At 47.8% G+C, this 20,661-nt stretch overlaps 1 protein-coding gene across 3 annotated transcripts; it reads left to right on the forward strand.

Moving 5' to 3' along the window:
- Window positions 1-113: 113 nt before the first annotated feature.
- Window positions 114-19,834, forward strand: kdm2aa (lysine (K)-specific demethylase 2Aa). Of its 3 annotated transcripts, none has more exons than XM_014208943.2 (21): window positions 114-358; window positions 6,228-6,366; window positions 6,592-6,670; window positions 6,824-6,870; window positions 8,928-9,106; window positions 9,373-9,479; window positions 9,667-9,760; window positions 9,869-10,022; window positions 10,848-10,963; window positions 11,080-11,206; window positions 11,519-11,751; window positions 11,913-11,990; window positions 13,367-13,618; window positions 13,856-13,990; window positions 14,267-14,350; window positions 15,317-15,349; window positions 15,483-16,693; window positions 17,379-17,542; window positions 17,638-17,784; window positions 18,010-18,225; window positions 18,421-19,834. In XM_014208943.2, the coding sequence occupies exons 1-21, from the start codon at window positions 197-199 to the stop codon at window positions 18,600-18,602; spliced, it is 3,939 nt and encodes a 1,312-aa protein (XP_014064418.1). In that variant the 5' UTR covers window positions 114-196; the 3' UTR covers window positions 18,603-19,834. The 3 variants fall into 3 exon arrangements, with proteins under 3 accessions (XP_014064418.1, XP_014064419.1, XP_014064420.1); XM_014208944.2 differs by lacking the exon at window positions 114-358 and adding an exon at window positions 739-1,752; XM_014208945.2 differs by lacking the exon at window positions 114-358 and adding an exon at window positions 4,334-4,369.
- Window positions 19,835-20,661: the final 827 nt, after the last annotated feature.

Consider the following 20,661-nt stretch of genomic DNA (forward strand, 5'->3'; position numbering starts at 1 on the left):
TGTTTTTATTTGTAAGTTTTCATTATTCAATTATTTTAAACTGCTTTGAAAAATAGAAAATGAAACGAAACGGATTGCCTTTGACATCTCTCGCCGTCTGTATATTGTTTAATTGACAGGCCAAAGCCTCCAATTGCTGCCATCCACCCAACTGTGGGACCAATAGACAGCCGCTTCCGGATTACAACTGCCATGAATGGGCGGCTTTGCTGTAGCAACCCAAGACAGAAGTAGCTTCCCAGAAAACGTGTCTCAGCAATGCAAAGCTCCGGGAGTCAAGACACAGCAGAAGCAAGGAAGCAGACTACGCAGACTGGGCCGGTCGACCGTCCTTGAACAGTTCTACTCAATCATGGTGGTGTGTAACAGAAATACATTTGATTTTTAAGGGTTCATAAGTTGTATGGCAGGTCTATCAATTTTTGTAAGGTTGAGTTGGGTAACACGATGTCTGAATTGCGTGATAGTTCATTGGCTGCCTTACTGACCCCTTTTGTATGTTGACCAATTATTATTCTCCTCTGAAGATGGTAGCAAAATGGTCGCCAATTGGAGTTCGAGTCGTCCAATAACTTGCAATGTAATTGGTCATTCACGTGTCGTTTACACTTTTTGTTGTATGTTTGTCCAATCCCTATCGACAATGTATTTCTGAGTGACATAATTACCGACCATTTAGCGCCTCACCGGCTTTGCTGTCGTTGGACGATTTTGTTGTAGTAGGCGGGTCTTGAGAAACTAGTGGCGTTTTGTGACGAGATGAAAATGGCGGCGGATGGCTGACCGCCGACTTTATCGGATATTATACATATAAAACTGCGATTTAAACCAGCGTTCTCTGTCGATTTTAACAGAACTTAATTGTCATTTATTACCCGATTTTAACGATTTCCTAAACTCTTTGGGTGGAGTTTTCCAAAAGACACAACGGAAAGTTCCCTTGGAAATAATAGATTGCTTGCTGTCTGCTGTTGCATTTTAAACTCGGACGTTCGTTTTAGTTTAGCTAATAGTTTATTGTTCAGCATAAGAAAATGTGTGTGAACTAACGTTACTTGCCGCAAATAACCCAGGACTGGTAACCCCCCCCTCACCCCCCCTAAAACTAGCCAGACAAGTGTCTAAATTGTATCAATAGTAAGCTACACTCTATAGCTAACTTTAGCTATAACACGCTAAACGCTAGATAATGAACCACACTATAATCCCAAATGCAATATTGGCGCAATAAACACAAACTAAAACTTGTTGATCCCATTCTCTCGATTAGGGTTTTGTTTTGGTGATCGACAACAATGCTTCCCTTTAGTGGGGGATAGCTAGCCTCCACTATTTCACTAGCTATGTCCTAGTGGTAATTATCTACCGTTAGCTGTAACAACAACAAAAAACGTTACAATGTGTAAACGCTCTTTATTCGTACGGTGTTTTTTAATCAAGTCCAAATGTATTAACTTGGCTACGTTGCTGACTGTATTTTAGATGTAGTTTGTCCGATTTGAAAGGCTATTTTAACCCGCAAGTGACAGTAGACGTAGGTAATTTCTAGTAGTGTATTGTTTAAGTTAAATTAGCTCTGTCAAATAAAGTCAAACTATATTTCCAATCACGATCTAGTTGTGTTCAGCAGCTTGACAGCGCAGTCAGGTACCCACGTGTATCGGCGAACCGCCTACCAAAGCAGTCCACTGTCTCAAGTGACAGTCATAAAACATGGAAGATAAGCGTCGACCACGATTCAGCAAGCGACTGGTAAGTAACTAGTTGGCCCAGCGTTATTTCAATGTCTCCCTGTTTTGTCTGTAGTGAGAGTTCTTAGCTACCGTTACGTTAGACGTTGGTGATGAACGATCTGAAATGGCATGGACTACCGGTAGTTATTAACTATATTGAAAGGTGCGCAGTATGGATATTTAATTATATGGTGTGTGTTTTTAAACTATACATATGGGTTGGGATTGTAAAAACAGTCAGAGGAAGTGTGTTAATACGTTACTCGTCTGCCAGTACTTCATAATTTAGGTTATGGGAATAACTGTAGTGTTTTTTCCCCCTAAGTAACAATTTAATTTGTGTCCAATACCAAAAAGCTGAGAAGTTTGTCTCTGACTTGTCTTGCTTGATGGTGTCATGTAGTCCAGATTGGCACTCTTGACTGTAATTTGAGAGAGCACGGAAAACAGGCTTTTTGGTCAAAAGTAGTGCATTATAAAGGGAAGCGGGTGTCATTTAAGACGAGCCAGGTTCATGTGTCCATTGTTTGGGGGGGTTAAACCCTGCCAGGAGTGTGCATCATGTCACAGTCGCACCAAAACATTGTAAAAACAAACCGAGCAGAAGACATTTGGTTAAAGAGGACCAGATCAACTCTGTCTGGAGCAGTGAACACAGGGTTGGGTTGGGCAATGGCTGGGATTAGTGTCTGATCTAGTTAAATCCTTGAAAAGGAATATTGCACATTTTTGTTACATGGTGTGTTTTTGATTGAGGGTCCAACATGCCAGATAAGATTATTGATTGATGGGTTTGAGGTGAGTAATCTTATTTTTTATTTTATTTTTTTGCATGTGATTGTAATTGCATTTCTGGTTTGTTCAGGGTATCAGACAGGAGTATCCTTGGCTTCACGCCTGTTGAGAGAATTTGAATCTGTTCTGCAGGGTTTAGTAGGGTGACTAGGGTCTCAGCCTACCTGACTGTGTAGAATCTGGATAGTTACAGGTGAGGTGACATAAAAAGGCTGTTACTAGACAATGGACCGTGGACGTTTATGTCTATAATGTACAATGGAGGTGTGTGTGTTGTGATTGTTAAAGTTGAGTTTGAGACGATAGTCACGTTTGTAGGAGCAGAAGCAGAACATGTATCGCTCAGAGCAGTAGCCAGGCAGCATCACTCCTCTGATGCAGAGATAAAGTTGTATCAATTATGAATAGTTTGAGATTTAGGCAGTAGTGGTCAGGTCTACATCTCTTAGCCTCTGGTCTGTTAGGGAGGGAGCTCTTTTCCTTTGCCTGTACTTTGAGCCATGCAATTCCAGAAGGCATATTGCATGGAGTCCAACGGTGTAAGTGATGAAACAGGAGAATTGGAGTGTGTGAGTGGAGAGAACACTGGTGAGAGCACGCTGTCTGCTCTGTGTGAAGCGAGAGGAGAGGTTACTGGAGAGGCTGGCTGCCTGACTGGCCATGTGAGCAGGGGTGGGGGGGGGGGACACTGCAGAGGCGAAAGGATGACAGAGCTGGATAGACCGCAGGCCTCTTTTTCTCTAAAAAGAGAGGCGGGGGGAGCGGAGGATGGCGAACAGAGATGCTGCTGCACTACGCCAGGGATGAAGGGATGTGGGAAAAGAGGAGGAAGAAGGATAAAGAGAGGAAGAGGGATGTAATGGTGACACTGAAGGTGCGAGGTGTGTCGAGTCTCTCTCCATCCCACAGGATTCCCCAAGGCGCACTGCAAGCGAGGGAAAGGGCAAGAGAAAAGGAGAGAAATAGAATAAAATGGAGAGGAAAAACAGAGGATACTGGATTGCTGCAGTGAGGGGGAGAGAGAGCATCTGTAAACCTGCTTGTACTGGCTCCGAAACCCGTCTTTTGGCGATGATCTTTGATAATAAACATGGACAATGCGGTTAGATACTGCGTCGGCCCTTACCCACTCTGGTTGCTCAGGCGTCGTGGTGTGATTGTGTAGCTCAGGGCCGTCCATTGTTTCTTCAGTAGCTGAGTGAGTGGGCGGCCAGGAGACCCAGGAGTTGATCTAGACAGGGGCCCTGGCTGTCCGTCGTTCCCCAGCCAAGGCATCTCCCAGACGGATCCCTCTCGCACCCCTCCAGACTGTTTCTCTCTCTAGAGTTTGTCGTCATGCAAGCCGAATTCCCGCCTTGGGAATACTAGGTGGAGCTGGACACTGCGGTGTGTTTGTGTGTGACCAGCAGCTGGTCTGTGTGATGTCTCCGTTAAAGGTTGTTGGTTTCGCCGGGTGCTGTGGCAGCGTAGTGCGTCGCTGAGAGACAGTATGCTGTGTCACTGTCTGTGTCTCCAATGGCACCCTATTCCCTACGTAGTGCATTATCTAGGGAGCCATTTGGGCACACACAGCCACTGTCCGCTGTACTGGGCACCGGCCCAGGGGAGCACAGACGGACTGGCGCGCTGCATTACACCGCTCGCTGCAATTCACTGCAATGCTGTTGTCAGTCTCCTCTACCAAAGCGCCTGAATGGAACAAAGCTCTCTCCTCAAACCTGGCTTAAAGATGGATAATGGATTTTGAATTCACTGGGCCGGGGTTGTCTTTTTGAAGGGCTGGGCTGCCCGGAGCCAAGGAGGATTGCGGCGGCTGGCAGATGGGCAGTGAGATATTGGAGGTAGGGCAGGTGCCTCGTGCTGCATCCGGTGTGACTGATTTGGCTTCTACAGCGGTGGATACCAGTGCTGTTTAATGTCCTGCTGTGGAGTGGCATTGGCTTGTGGCTGACTGGTGGACAGTACAGCGAGGTCGTTTCACATTGTGCGGTGTTCGCAAGGAGTTGTGTGTGTGTGTGTGTTTTATGTTCAGGCTGAAGATGTTTAGAGGTGTGTGTGTGTTCAGGGCCGGCTGAGGATGTTTTAGAGGTGTGTGTGAGACGGGCGGAGAGATTGCGTTCTCCGACATCTCTTATTGTTGTCACTGAGCTCTGGGCTGCTGGAACCCCCCCTCGCCCACTCCCTGGTCCACTTTGTGTCGCTGTTAGCGATACTGCTAATGATAACCATCTGCTGGTAGATGGACAGGCTTTCCCAAAAAAACCTTATCAGTTAAACGTTAACTGAAAAGTAGCCTCTGCCTTTCTGGCAGAATGATATCATGATTATTTGCGTCAATCCAATGACCGTTTGTTTTTGCAGACTCTGCAATCACATGAGCGCTACAGAAACACTGTTAACCAAAGGGCATGCGCACTTGCTTTAAAGGGTAACTACACCCATGATTTTTCCAAGACCTCAAAAGTAGTCTCCTAATGTGGTGTATCCATTGTTGTGCACTTAGAACATAAAATGTTGTTGTATTTCTTTTTTTTTTAAACCTGGGGGGGGATGTTTCACGGGAACATGGAAAAACAAAACGGAGAAAATGGAATTTGGGGGAAAGAGTGTGGATTCAGGCCATAAATAAACGATTTTATGGGGGCCTACATGTCAGCCAGATTGCTTTTATGTTATTACCTACCTAGGTTTTTTGAAAAAAGCATGGTGAGTTCAATCATTGGAAGCTGTCAACCCAATGCAAGGTGGTGAGAATGGATGGACACTAAAAGGGGGTTTACTATAACCTAGCATGTGTTCTTGAGGATGATGAGTGGGGGCGGACATTGGATAACTAAATATGTTTTTGCTCATATTTACCCATTTTATGTGTCCTCTTGAACTTGCGTTGCCAGCTGCTTTACAAACATTAAATCTATGGACTTCTACCTGATATCTTATAAACCTAGGTTGAAATTTCATTGGACTTTACATTTTCTAGATGGTTAGCCTGGCAATTGTTGTCCAGGAGTGGAAAGATGGAGGAGCACCACCATCAATGAAGCATCAAGCTTTCCCGGCTGACAGATAGTAGTGGGGATGGGGGACAATATTGAGCAGGGGGGGGAGGGGGAATTATCCTTCTATCATCAGTTGTGCCCTTGAAGCACTGGGTAAAGAAAGGCTCCAAGTACCCACCTCCCCCTGTTCTTTCTCTCCCTCTCTCTTTATCCCCCCATCCCTGAGAGAAGGGAGAGTCATTGTGAGGGGAAATTAGTTTGATGGGCTACATTAGAGAATTGATACCCTATTCTGAACATCAGTGTTCTGTGTTTGATATGGGTTTGTGTGGGTATGTTCATTCTTCCTTGCCCCAGTGTGTGGTGTTGTTGTATTGAATCTTCAATCTCTTGGCACGAGAGCAGGTTTATTTTTGTAGGAGGGAGCAGCAGGTAACTGTGTGGGAGCATTGTTAACGCTGCTGTCTTTAAGTAGCGTTACATGTTACAAAAATACCTTAAAGAACCTAGAAGTATTAAGCCTAACTATTACAGAAGTACCGTAAATACCCTAAAATGGTGCTAGATGGGATTTAAAGGGTATACAGCTGCTGAACACATTGAGGTAAATCTCTGCTCTTTATTCCCTCTTCCTCACATTCCTATTCTATTTTGCTCCTCCTCTCTCCCCTCTTCCCCCTCTTTTTCCTCCTCACTCCAGCGGTCGGGCACGAGGAGGCGCTACCATGACGATGGTATCTCGGATGACGAGATCGAGGGGAAGAGGACCTTTGACCTGGAGGAGAAGTTGAGGAGCGAGAGGTTCACCTCAGACAGGGTGAAACGCATGGAGGGGAAAGGTCAGCGTTGGGGGGGGTCATCGTAATCCTATATCTATATGTCCTTCTACAGTGGAGGGTTTGGCTGTGGCTAAATATCGGAGACATTGGCTGTGTCTGAAATTACACCCTATTCCCTATATAATGCACTTCTTTTGACAGTAGTAGCATGCTATAGGGTTACAAACTTGAGTAGCTTTGAGGATTCCTGTTTAGTTTATGGATTATCGTGTGTGGTTTTTCCAGACCTCACGTTTGAGTACATCCAAAGAGGTGGATTGAGGGACCCGATCATCTTTGAGAAGCCAGACGGACTGGGCATCAAGTACGTCCTCCTCTTCCCCCTCCAAACTCTGTTGGAAAGACACTTCCTTAATTCTCTCTGGGGCAGTTAGAATGGCTGAAGTTGCATTAGTCTGTAAGTCTCCATGAGTAATATGTAACCCCGGTTTGTTTTGCTTTGTTGTGCTCTCTAAAGGATGCCAGATCCAGACTTCAGTGTGAATGACGTCAAGATATTTGTTGGTAAGATTCCACCCTCCTCCGGTGTTTCTATCCAAACACGCCTCTTCCCTTTTTTTTCCCAATTTATCTTCTTCACCCACACTCTTTCTATGCTAACTCTCTTCCTCTGTTTCTTTTGTCTTTTTTAACACTCCCTCATTTACATCTCCTTTATTTCCCTCCCTCCCGTTTTTAACACCACAGTCGACCAAACAAGCCTGCAGGCTCTAGTTTGATCTAATAGTGATATGGTCAAGTGCTGCAAAGAAGGACTTAGAAAATCTGCAGCTGGCCCAGAGCAGAGCAGAACCATCTGCATGTCAGTCTCTCTCTGCCCAAAGTACAGGAGGGATTGACTGCATCAATTCTTGTGAGAAATATTGTTAATTTCCAAATTGTCTGTATAAACTATTTCCATATAGCTCTGACAGGCGTACTTACCCACCAGACATGCCACCAGGGGTCTCTTCAGTCCCCAAATCCAGAACAAATTCAAGGCAACGCACAGTATTCTATAGAGCCATTATTTAATGGAACACCCATCTCAAATGACTCAAGCAAACCGCAAAAAAATGCTTCAGAACAACACCTCACAGAACAAGGCCTCTCCCCATCTGACCTAATAAACTGATAGCCAGTATTCAGACCCCTTCACTTTTCCCACATTTTATCACGTTACAGCCGTATTCTAAAATTGATTAAATACCCCATAATGAAAAAGCAAAAACAGGTTTTTATGCATATATGGGTATGACGCTACAAGCTTGGCACACCTTTATTTGGTGAGTTTCTCCCATTGATCTCTGCAGATCCTCCCCGCCGTTGAAAAACATCCTCACAGCATGCTGCTGCTACCACCATGCTTCACCGTAGGGATGGTGCCAGGTTTCCTCCAGACGTGACGCTTGGCATTCAGGCCAAAGAGTTCAATCTTGATTTCATCATAAGATAATCTTGTTTCTCATGGTCTGAGATTCCTTTAGGTGCCTTGTGGCAAACACCAAGTGGGATGTCATGTGCCATTTACTGAGGAGTGGCTTCCGTCTCGCCACTCTACTATAAAGGCCTGATTGGTGGAGTGCTGCAGAGATGGCTGTCCTTCTGGAAGATCCTCCCATCTCCACAGAGGAATTCGAGCTCTGTTGGTGACTTTGGTTCTTGGTCACATCCCTGACCAAGGCCCTTCTCCCCCGATTACTCAGTTTGGCTGGGCAGCCAGCTCTAGGAAGAGTCTTGATGGTTCCAAACTTCTTCCATTTAAGAATGAGGGAGGCCACTGTGTTATTGAGGACCTATAATGCTGCAGGAATGTTTTGGTACCCTTCTCCAGATCTGTGCCTCGACACAATCGGAGCTCTACAGACAATTCCTTCGACCTCATGGCTTGGTTTATGCTCTGACATGTACTGTCCACTGTGGGACCGTATATAGACAGGTGTGTGCCTTTCCAAATCATGTCCAATCAATTGAATTTACCACAGGTGGACTCCAATCAAGTTGTAGAAACATCTCAAGGATGATCAATGGAAACAGGATGCACCTGAGCTCAATTTCAAGTCTCTTAGCAAAGGGTCTGAATACTTATGTAAATAAGGTATTTCTGTTTTATTTTTAATAAATTAGCAAAAAATTCTAAAGCTGTTTTTGCTTTGCCATTATGGGGTATTGTGTGTAGATTTGATCCATTTGTGAGTAAGGCTGTAACGTTACAAAAAGTGGAAAAAGGCAACGTGTCTGAATACTTTTAGAATGCACTGTACATGTACTGATGTGTGGGTATTTCTCAGTAGGACTCTTTTGTTGTCCTATTCTCATTTTAAATTGGTGTCGTTCAGCCCTTGAGCTCTTCTTGTCTTGATGTTCTGTATTATTTCATGTTCAGGAAGAGTCGCTGCTGCTTCAGCAACAGTTAATGGGGATCCCAATAAAATACTAAATACTCTCTTACCTTTTCCTCCTCTCACCTTTTTGTCTGTCTCCTATTTCTCTCCTTTGTTCCTCCCTCAACATATCACCCATCTGTCTGCCCCCCCCCCTCTCTCTCTCTCTCTCTCTCTCCCCCTCCTTGGCTCTCCCAGGCAGCAGGCGTATGATCGACGTGATGGATGTGAGCACTCAGAAGGGTATAGAGATGTCTATGGCCCAGTGGAGACGTTACTACGAGACGCCCCCCTCCCAGAGGGACAAACTCTACAACGTCATCAGCCTGGAGTTTAGTCACACCAAACTGGAGAACCTGGTCCAGAGGCCTACATCAGTCAGTCTGATACATGCATACATACATACATACATACATACATACATACATACATACATACATACATACATAGATACATAGATACATAGATAGGAACGCACGGACACGCTCACACACCAAGCTGACGAACCTGATCCGGAGGCCCGTGTTTGCCAGTCTGAGACACACACACATATAGGCATATTAGCACGCAGACACACAAATGCATTTTGGCACACACACACACCCTGCTGTCTGTTCTTACCTCCTCCTGTGTGTCCTATCAGGTGGACATCATAGACTGGGTGGACAACATGTGGCCTCGGCACCTGAAGGAGCGACAGAGAGACTCCACCAACTCCATCACAGACATGCAGTACCCCAAAGTGCAGAAGTAAGGCTCAAATGTGTCCCCAAATGTGCACTACGTAGGGAATAGGGTGCCAACTATTGACCAGGGTCTGCAGGCTTCAACTCCCATCACAGACATGCCGTACCCCAAAGTGCAGAAGTGAGACCCTCTCCCTCATCAACTGCATTCTCCTTCCCCCTTCTTTTCCCTCCTCCAACCTCCGTTCCAGGTACTGTCTAATGAGTGTGCAGGGCTGCTACACGGACTTCCACATCGACTTCGGAGGTTCCTCGGTCTGGTACCACATACTGCGGGGTGGCAAGGTAAGAGCGAAAGACTTGAACTCACACTGTACGACTTGGACTTGACTCGCGTAAGAGCGACTCTTGTTTCCTCTCACTTCTTACCTCTGACCCTTTACTTCCTGTCAGGTGTTCTGGCTAATCCCGCCCACGCCTCAGAACCTGGAGCTGTATGAGGACTGGGTGTTGTCAGGGAAACAGGGAGACATCTTCCTGGGAGACAAGGCCCAGGACTGTCAGAGGATAGAGCTGAAGCAGGGCTATACCTTCATGATCCCTTCAGGTACCCACTTAATATGTAGTGAAATCTGGTGTACATACAGTGAGGGGAAATAAGTATTTGACCCCTATGCAAAACATGACTTAGTACTTGGTGGCAAAACCGTTGTTGGCAATCAGAGGTCAGACGTTTCTTGTAGTTGGCCACCAGGTTTGCACACATCTCAGGAGGGATTTTGTCCCACTCCTCTTTGCAGATCTTCTCCAAGTCATTAAGGTTTCGAGGCTGACGTTTGGCAACTCGAACCTTCAGCTCCCTCCACAGATTTTCTATGGGATTAAGGTCTGGAGACTGGCTAGGCCACTCCAGGTCCTTAATGTGCTTCTTCTTGAGCCACTCCTTTGTTGCCTTGGCCGTGTGTTTTGGGTCATTGTCATGCTGGAATACCCATCCACGACCCATTTTCAATGCCCTGGCTGAGGGAAGGAGGTTCTCACCCAAGATTTGACAGTACATGGCCCTGTCCATCGTCCCTTTGATGCGGTGAAGTTGTGCTGTCCCCTTCTGTCTCTCACTGTTCAATTAAACCTACCATTAAAATTATAGACTGATCATTTCTTTGTCAGTGGGCAAATGTACAAAATCAGCAGGGGATCAAATACTTCTTTCCCTCACTGTATATTGTAATGTTTAAAAAAAAATGTATAACTGCCTTAATTTTGCTCGACCCCAGGAAGAATAGCTGCTGGGGATCCATAATAAATAAATGGGGATCCATAATAAATACACTTTGAATTGTACTTGTGCTTTGGCACATAAAGATATTTAACCGTTTGAACCTAGTGGTGTTTTCCTGTTTCTAATGTTTATCTTTGTTTGTCCTGTCAGGTTGGATCCATGCGGTCTACACTCCAGTGGACACCCTGGTGTTTGGGGGAAACTTCCTCCACAGCTTCAACATCCCCATGCAACTCAACATCTACAGCATCGAGGACAGGACACGGGTGGGTCAGACACACTCTCTCTCTCTCCTCTGTTTTTATTCCTGAGCACTCGTAGAAGAGAAGTTCCTATGTATGTAGTGGAAGTTACTAATAAGTTGAGCTTGGTGTCTGTGCAGGTACCAGCTAAGTTCCGTTACCCGTTCTACTATGAGATGTGTTGGTACGTATTGGAGAGATACCTCTTCAGTCTGACCAACACCTCCTACCTCACGCCTGATTTCCAGAAACACTCCCTGGGCATCGGTCAGTGCCAACACTACCCTCTCTCTGTTTCTGTCTCTCTCTTTGTTTCTCTGTTCTCGCTCTTTCTCTCACCCCCTCCTCCCTCCCTCCCTCTCTCTCACAACCCTCCTCCCTCTCTCTCAACACTTCTCTAACCATCATTACTCTATATTAGGTGATTACGTTTGAATGACAACACAAGATCTATAACTTGAGCCGTGCGTCCTCCGTATTACGTGTTAGACTACAAACCTTGACTTGCTCTGTGAAGTGTCTTCTCTTTCCAGCTCCACCTCTTAATCTGTCCGTCCGTCCCTCCCTCCCTCCCTCCAGGTCTTACGAGAGACCCCTCCACCTGTGAGTCAGTCAACGGCCACACCCAGAAGGAGGATGAAGAGGAGGCTCCCCCGACGCGGGGCTCTAAGCCCGGGGTGAAAGTTCACCTGACGCCCTTTGAGCTGGAGGGGCTGTGGAACCTGCTGGGGAAGCTGGAGTCACTGCCCTCACAGAAGAACTGTGTCCCGGCGGGCATACACAATGCTCCCGCGCTGCTGCACGACATCAGGGTGAGTGCTGGTTGGGTAGGGTTGTGTCTGACAGTTACATATCCTAATATCAAAATGGATGCACGCGTGACTGACTAAGTCACTTTAGATAAAAGCGTCTGTGGAATGGCATGTTTTATAAAGTGTGTGTGTCATGTATTAACCTTCTTGTCTTCTCTAAGGCCCTGCTGAAGGAGCATGCTAATGACATCCCCAAACTGTCCTACACTGGAAAGCCCATCGTCAAGTGGCCCACTAGGGTGAGAAGGACACGCGCCACATTCAGTCACATGCTCATAGTAATCGTTTACACTCAAACGGGTTCAGATTGGCAGGTTTGGGACGCCAGCGGCTGTACGGTAACATGCTGTACCTGACGTCAGAGTTCAGGTTCTCCGCTTCACAGCTCCTGACAGCCGTTATTAACTTGAGCACCGCACGACGTTGACCCCCACCCCTCCTATTTTCTTTTTGGGGGGGGTCTGAGAGACAGAAATGCTTTTAAATTATGAGGACTCAATGTATTTTGAAAGATGAAATGTTGAGGACGATAATAAATACCGCTTTGACGTCATACAAGCGAGCCAAACACCTGTGAGTCCAAATGTGACCTTCACAATTCCATGTGAAGGTCATTTCCTTCACAAACTCATGTCATATAAAGTGTCAACGTCTCTGATCACTGATGTACAGTTACAAGATGGCATGGTGTCATACCCTGTTCTGAACAGAATGAGCCTGTGTTTGTTTATTGTGAAGAAAATATTTGGCGTATCACGCACACGAATGCACTCCGTCCTACGCACACCGACAATTCCGATCCGTTTCTCTGAATTGCCGTGTGAACGCCAAACACTAAGATCGTATTTTAGGTCTTAGCTAGTCATGTTGGCAATAGAAACAAGTGTTCAAATGATGCCCACCTGACCCAGACTGCAGTTTATAATGATGTTTTTGGACAGCGTGAACCACAACAGTAATTGTGTGATGTTGGGGATGCAGGGTTGTGTTCCAAACGAAACAACTACAAGTGTGCTTGCTCTAGTTCCTCAACGGCACAGCTAGGAGAGCTCAAAAAGGACGTTTTTATAGTTGGAAGACTCTTCACATAAAAGTGCATTGAATTAAATAATAAATTTTTTATTATGTTACCGAAGTATCCAGATTACAGGAAATGTAAAATGCACATAAAATCAAGCTTAATGTTTGGATTCAACCTTGTCAGGTGAACTGTTGTCTTCAACTTTGGTTGAATAATTTTTCCATAATAACCAATAACTGTTGCTACCATTCTTATGAATATGCTTTTAATGGTTGTTCTGTAAGAACCATTTCAATGTAGCCCTGTCCGTATAGGCCTCTACCCACAAGTCTGAAGGGTTAACACACACGTACTGTACATTGTCGTAAGATGAGACGCAATTATGCCACCTTTTTAGACTGCTCCACACCTCAAACCCTTAAAATCCATCTACTTATCTGACTCCCAAATCGAAGGGTCATTTAATCCACAGAGGGATGCTTTTCCAGAGACAAATTAAGCCTAGTGCTGGACTGTTGCCTTCCTTCGCCCCCCCCTAAAACTTTGAATTGACCTTTATCCCATTCCTTCTCATCCCCCCCCTCACCCTTCCAGCCGTCGTGGTACCAGCCTCCTCCCCCTCCTCCCCCGGTGGCTCGTCCCAAGCTGTCTGCCACGGTGGTGACCCCGCGGCCCCAGAAGCCCGCCTCCTCCATGTCCGTGCTGCGGCGGCGGCGCGTGCGGTGTAAGCGCTGTGAGGCGTGCGTCAGGACGGAGTGCGGGGACTGTAACTTCTGCAGGGACATGAAGAAGTTCGGCGGGCCGGGGAAACTGAAACAGACCTGCGTGCTCCGACAGTGTCTGGCGGTGAGCGAAGGGGGGTTTGTTGTGGGGGGGGGGTGGTGTGTGTGAGCTGTCTCATTTGTACAGTAGAAGCATTGTCACTCTCCCTCTGCTAGCTGTGTGTGTCACTTACTGCTTGGCTTTGATGCCTGTGTCCTTACTCTTTACCTCTGTTTCCCAGCTAGTATACTGTGTGTGTGTTTTCATTCTGACAGAATATACTAGTTTGTGTATTAACTCCTCTTCCCCCCCCCCCCCCAGCCGGGTCTGCCCCTGTCAGTGGTGTGTGAGCTCTGTGGAGAGGGGAACCAGGAGGGAGGAGAGGGGCCAGTCTTCGCCCTCACCCTCATGGAGTGTTCCAACTGTGCCCAGATCGCCCATCCCGCCTGCCTCAAGGTAACCCCCGACACACTCCTCAAACTATACCCTACCTTCAGGTTTCAGCTTCATTAGCCATAAGTACATCGTAGTCACCAGAGCTCTCGCAATCTAATCAGCATTCAAACACACATGACCACACACACAATCACTTTGTTGTTGTCTGATGACATCAGTACAGATGAAGGTTAAACTCTCCCTCTTACCTCTTTGTTCTCAAACAAAATGCTCTACACACCTCTAACCATCCTTTTCTCTCTCCCTCCACCTCTCTCTCTCTCTCTGTCTCTCTAGGTGACAGGGGAGGGAGTGGTGAACACAGATCTGCCCAGCTGCTGGGAGTGTCCCAAATGTGTTTTGGGAATCACCGACACTGAGGTAGACCCTCCTCTTTTATCTACACACGCTCTCTCTCTCACACACGCTCTCTCTCTCTCTCACACACTGTGTCCCGGCTAGCTAACGGCCGTGACTCTCTCCCTGTGCTGTGTGTCAGTCTTCGGGTACCGATGATGATGACGACAGCGGGGCGTCCGTCGGCGCGAGCCCCCTCCCCCCCGCCGCCCTCTCCTCCTCCCAGGGGCCTCTAGGGGTCTCCATGGAGCCAGGCTCTGCTCCTGGGTTGGGGGACGAGGGCTGGGGCGTAGTGTTACTGCTATACCCAGGGCTGGTTCCCAACCCCCCCCCCTCCTCCTGGTCCTCAGAGGCGCCCCTTCCCTCCCCTGGTCAGCTACTACCACAGCAGTGTGGCCTCAAGCGGGCGGGGAGATGGGCAAGCGGGCGCAGGAAGAGGGTGAGAGGCCTACCGCCGCCACCGTCCTCCCCCCCCCGCCCGTTACATCATCATCACGCGCCTATCGCTGCTCTGACTGACGAGGGGAGGGGCTGGGGGAGACGTGGGGCTTTGGGCTCCACAAATACTGGGTGAATGTAGAACGCTTTGCTTTAGGGTTCATATCAGACCTGAGGTTTAAGTCATTTCAAATACTTGATCTGTTCTTGTTTTGAGCTTCCCTAGTTTAATGTTCCAATAGAATAGTCCCTAAACTGCAAATCCCGCACATCTGGCACTCCAGGCAAACTCAAAAGTATTTAGAGGTTGTCAACTATTTGAACCCAGGTCTAGTCCATATGAGACAGTATTTGTGGAGCAGAAAGTCTTTGTAGCCTGAACGAAAGCACAAAGCATGCGGAGGTCGAGTGAGAGAAACAGCAGCTTGTGATGTGAATGTGCTTGTCTGTCTTCACAGTGCAGCAGGCATTATGTCAACAGAGATGTTGCAGTATTCAATGAACAGTGAATTTCTGTTGCATTGATGTCTTTCTTTTTTTTGTTGACTTCAGGTGAAAGGGGACAAGAATAAAATGTTACACGCGGTAAGCATGCCAGCCAATGAAAATGTGTTCAATTAAACCAAAGACCGTTTTTCATCCTTACCCTAACGGATACTTCGCTCCCTCTCCTTTTCTCTCTCCTTTCCTCTCTCCTTTCCTCCCTCTCTCCTTCCAGAAACGCAAGTCTACTTCGTATCTCGACGGCCGCGTCGCCAAGATCTACCGTCGCCGTGGTCACAGTCGAGACGACGACGATGACTCGGGCAGCGAGGACGACGACGACGATGATGAGGATGATGATGATGATGAAGGCTCCAGGGGCGGAGGCGCGGGAAGGAAGATGTCCGGACCACGCCCTCGCGGCAGTGGCTCCGCCTCTCGAAGAGGCTACGGGACTGGGAGGCGAGGCATTTGGAGAGGCTCCTCCCACAGAGGGGCAGGCCGTGGGAGCGGGCTGGCCCCTCACTCCTCCCTGAAGATGAGGCGTGGCAGAGGGGGGCTGGGGGTGGGGCGAGGGGACAGAGAGGGGGGGCGCAGGGAGAGAGGCGGGAGAGTGCGCCTCCGGGGAGGCACCAGGATGCAGAGACGCAGGGACGAGTCGGAGGAGGACGACAACGATGATGATGATGACGACGACGATGAAGATGACGACAGCGAGGAAGATCCGCAGCATCACCACCGGCATAAAGACCACCGGCAACGCCGCAGGCGGAGGAGAACGGACGAGGAAGACGACGATGAAGATGACGATGAGGAAGACAGCTCGGCCCGGGACCTGGAGGGGGAGGACGAGGACGTGGACGATGAAGACGAGGATGAGGAAGACGACGAGAACCAGTCAGACTCTGAACCTGAGCCTCCCGTTCTCCTGGTGTCTGACCTTAACGACGACCTCCTAAACGGTTCGTACCTGACCGTGACCCTACAGCGCCCCCCCAGGGCCAAACGCCACCCCGGCTCCATTGTGCCCAAGCTGGAGGCCGCCATGTCTCCCAGAACCCACGGCGGCGGTCCAGGTTACGCCCAGCATAAAACCCTCGGGAAGACGCGGCACAAAAACGGCATGGTCGCCGCCGGCAATGGCCTGGCCCAGCCCGCCAAGAATCCAGTCGGCCGGCCGCCTCGTCACCGTATCAACAATCCCCACGGCGACACAGCAGACAGGGAGAGGGACACTGCCTCTCCTTCCTCCTCAGACTCCTCGGCCTCCCCCACCCCTCCTCCCCACACCTCCCACTCTCCTTCCTCGCTCTTGTCGCTGCCCTCCTTCAAGGATGTAGGAAACGAGAAAGGAGGGGAGAAGGAAGTGTGGGTGGCTGTGTTCCTTTACCTGAGTAGAGCTGAGCTGGCTAGCTGTATGACTGTCTGTAAGGCCTGGTACAAATGGTGAGTCACACCCGTCCCTCTGTTATTAGAGTAACATTCACAGCCATGGGGGGAATCCTATACAGTTGCATATTGGGATATTATTTTTTGGCAATATATCGTATTAACAATATCGTCATATTTTTGATCGTTTTTCCTTCATAGCTTGTTCTCCGTCTTTTTAAAATATGGATCAAATTTTGTTTTCAGCACTTATTTCCATGGCTGATTTTAAAACGTGTTTTCTCATGGCTCTCTGAGCAAAATGGTGAGCAATATGTTTGGAACATCGAATCGCATTAAAATCACAGTATCGCGTTCCATATAGAATCGCATCGGCCCCCGAAGCATCGCGATAATATCGCATCTTGAGTTCCCTGGCAATTACCAGCCAAACTTATTGTTTCTATAGATAAAGGAGTTTATTTCCTGTTTCTGCTTCAATACAGTTTTAGGATTTTTCATCCGATAACGTTGCATGACTGTCTCCGTAATCTGTGGACTAAAAGGCACTTTCTATGGGGCTTCTCCATAAAGCAGGGTTTTTTTTACACCAGGGGATGAGACAGGGATGTCATTTTTATGGATGGGGAAAATACTTGAGCTTTGTTGAGCCAAAAACAGGAGACCATCCTTTATCTAACAAGACTGTGTCCAGATCCTCATCTCTTCCCCCTCTCCTTTCCTGCCCTCTCCCTCTCTGTAGGAGTTGTGACAAGCGTCTGTGGAGCGGTGTGGATGTATCGCGTTGTCCCTCTCTCTCCTCCCAGGCCCTGCAGGGCATCATCAAACGCCAGCCCACCTCCCTGGACCTCTCCTGGACCCCCGTGTCCAAGAAACAGATCACCCTGCTCATACACCGCCTGCCAGGTAGAACACACACACACACACACACACACACACACACACACCTGAAGATTGCAGGATGAATTGACCTTCCCCACCCCCCCCCTCTCCTGTCTCAGGTCTGAAGGAGCTGATGATAGCAGGTTGCTCCTGGTCGTCCATGTCGGCCCTGTCCACCCCCAGCCTGCCGTGCCTCCGTACCCTGGACCTGCGCTGGGCAGAGGGGGTCAAAGACACCCAGATCAGGGACCTGGTCACACCACCAGGTCACTAGTCAATACTGACTGAAGTGTTAGGAGTTACATCTCTCTCCTTTTCCAACAGGCTGTTTATAACTGCAGCAGTGTTTTTGACTGTAGTGGTTTCTTTGGGGAATTATCTAGATGATAAATGAATCTAGTGTTTTAGGTGGTTGGGTTGGCAAGTAAGTATTTGTATTGAATGGTGTGTGTGTGTGTTACATACTGTATCTGACCCCTCTCTCCCTGCAGGTTGTGACAGTCGGTCTCGGCTGCGTGGCTGTGTGGTGCTGCGTCTAGCCGGCCTGGACATCAGTGACTCCACCCTGAGGCTGATCCTCCGTCACATGCCCCTGCTAGAGAGGCTGGACCTGGCCCACTGCAGAGACCTCACCGACCAGTCCGTCTGCCTGCTCACCGCCGCCGGCACACACACACGTAACACACTCACGGAGATCAACCTCTCAGGTAGTCGCACGCATATACACACACACACACATCCCATGAAATGCATAGAGATTAACCTTGGAGGTACACACACACACTCACCTATTGCAATCCCTGAGATCAACCTCGCAAGTACACACACGCACACTCATTTCCTTCATACAGGTTGTACACCTCCTACCTGTGTCTAAGCCCTCCTCCCCCCTCCTCCCCCAGGCTGTAACAAGCTGACGGACGGCTGTCTGGCCTACCTGAAGAGGGCGTCTGGCCTGGCGCTGCTGGACCTGCGGGGCTGCAAAGGTGTGACGCGGCAGGGCTGTGAGGGCTTCATCTCGGACCTCTCTCACTGCGTCCTGTTCTGTATGACAGAGGAGAAACTCATCCAGAGGATATCGTAAAACTGACGCGCGCCCCCACCCCTCTCGTTCGTACCCCTACGCAAGGGGCACACAGACCCCACGCCAGGCAGGGGGGAGAGAGGGGCAGCAGCAAACACCCCTCCCCCGAAACGGAGAACAAGCGCTCCAGAAAATGGAGGGCAAGAAGAAGGTGAAAAGACATTCACACTCCTCACTTAGGGTGATAGAAGGAAGACATGGAGGGATGGTGGAAGGAGAGGGTAGAATGTGCTGTTGCAGCATCGTGTTTATTAGGCGGGTTAGGAATTATGACTAGCGCACAGACACTTGTTAGTGTTGTTCACGCTACATGGCTGAAAATGGGAACCCTGTGGGTGTTTGTACGACGTGGTCCCACAAAGCGGTAGAGTGAATCGGGGTTTAGATTTCGGAGGGGGTTGAGAGGGAAGGGGACTGGAGAAGACTCCGACATGACTGGTGTGTCCCACTAGGTCCAGACTCGATGCTGAACTTTCCATGGACTCCTTGGAAAACCGAGCCGTCGGGATGATTAAATGCAAACGGGTGCCAAACCTGTCCTAGAACCCCCCCCCCCCGCTGTCCCTCCTTCTTTTCGCACCATCCTCACCCCTCTGTTTGATACGCTCACAGCCGTGAGTTCTGTTGGATGAAAACCGTACTGTATCGCTCATTAGTCTGCGTCCCAGATGGAGCCCTAGTCAAAAGTAGTGCACTATATAGGGAATAGGGTGCTATTTGGGACGAATGCATAGTCTCTCTTCAGTTTTACTTGACTCCCTTTCTCACTACCAGCCACTACAGGTCTTAACGTTATAGTCTTTGAATTCCCTCATTTGACAGAATATTTTCCTCCTCCTGTTGTATTCATCTCTTTCCTTTGTCATTCTTTTTAGAGTTGTAACGTTTTGTTCATCCCTCTCTATCCCCCATAATGTTATTGCTAGTGTTGAACCGGAGGGCTCTTGGGATGCGTCCCAAATGTCACCCTAGTCCCAATATAGTGCACTACTTTTGAAAAAGTACTGCACTATATAGAGAATAGGATACCATTTGGGGCGCAGACTTGATCTTGGTGAATTGTGTTGGTTGCCCTACTGCAGTTGCTCAATGGGATTGGAACATGCCTGTAGCATTGCAATCAATGATATAAATATTTTCTGAAATGTTTTGCAGAAATTCTTTTTTTTTTTTTTCATTTGTGGTTTTTACAAGAAAAAATGAGAAATAAAACAAGAAAAATCTTCAATGAATACTGTGCGCACACGTCTTGATTTAAATTAAATGGAGGTCAGTAGCCATATACAGTATCATTTTTTTAAAGTTTGGACACCACCAGTCATTCAAGGCTTTTTCTTTTTACTATTTTCTACATTATAGAATAATAGTGAAGACATCAACTATGAAATAACACATGGAATCATGTAGTAACCAAAAAAGTGTTAAACAGATTTTAGATTCAAAGTAGCCACCCTTTGCCTTGATGACAGCTTTTCCAACAGTCTTGGAGTTCCCACATATGCTGAGCACTTGGCTGCTTTTCCTTCACTCTGAGGTCCAACTCATCCCAAATCATCTCAATTGGGTTGAGGTCGGGTGATTGTGGAGGCTAGATCATCTGATGCAGCACTAAATCACTCTGAAATAGCCCTTACTCAGCCTGGAGATGTGTTGGGTCATTGTCCTGTTGAAAAAGAAATGATAGTCCCACTAAGCGCAAACCAGATGGGATGGTGTATGGCTGCAGAATGCTGTGGTAGCCATACTGGTTAAGTGTGCCTTTTTTTCAATTCTAAATAAATCAGTGTCACCAGTAAAGCACCATCACACCACCTCCTCCATGCTTCACGGTGGGAACCACACATACGGAGATCATCCGTTCACCTACTCTGTGTCTCACAAAGACATGGCGATTGGAACCACAAATCTCAAATTTGGACTCATCAGACCGAAGGACAGATTTCCTCCGCTCTATTGTCCATCGTGTTTCTTGGCCCAAGCAAGTCTTCTTATTGGTGTCCTTTAGTAGTGGTTTCTTTGCAGCAATTTGACCGTGAAGGCCTGATCCACACAGACTCCT

This window comes from Salmo salar, chromosome ssa08 (assembly GCF_905237065.1).
Source record: "Salmo salar chromosome ssa08, Ssal_v3.1, whole genome shotgun sequence".
Lineage (NCBI taxonomy): Eukaryota > Metazoa > Chordata > Actinopteri > Salmoniformes > Salmonidae > Salmo > Salmo salar.

Coding starts and splice junctions, on each gene's coding strand:
- kdm2aa (XM_014208943.2), top strand. CDS start 197: ATGGGCGGCTTTGCTGTAGCAACCCAAGACAGAAGTAGCTTCCCAGAA. Junction 6,367..6,591: donor GAAACGCATGGAGGGGAAAG/GTCAGCGTTGGG, acceptor TGGTTTTTCCAG/ACCTCACGTTTGAGTACATC. Junction 10,964..11,079: donor GCATCGAGGACAGGACACGG/GTGGGTCAGACA, acceptor GTGTCTGTGCAG/GTACCAGCTAAGTTCCGTTA.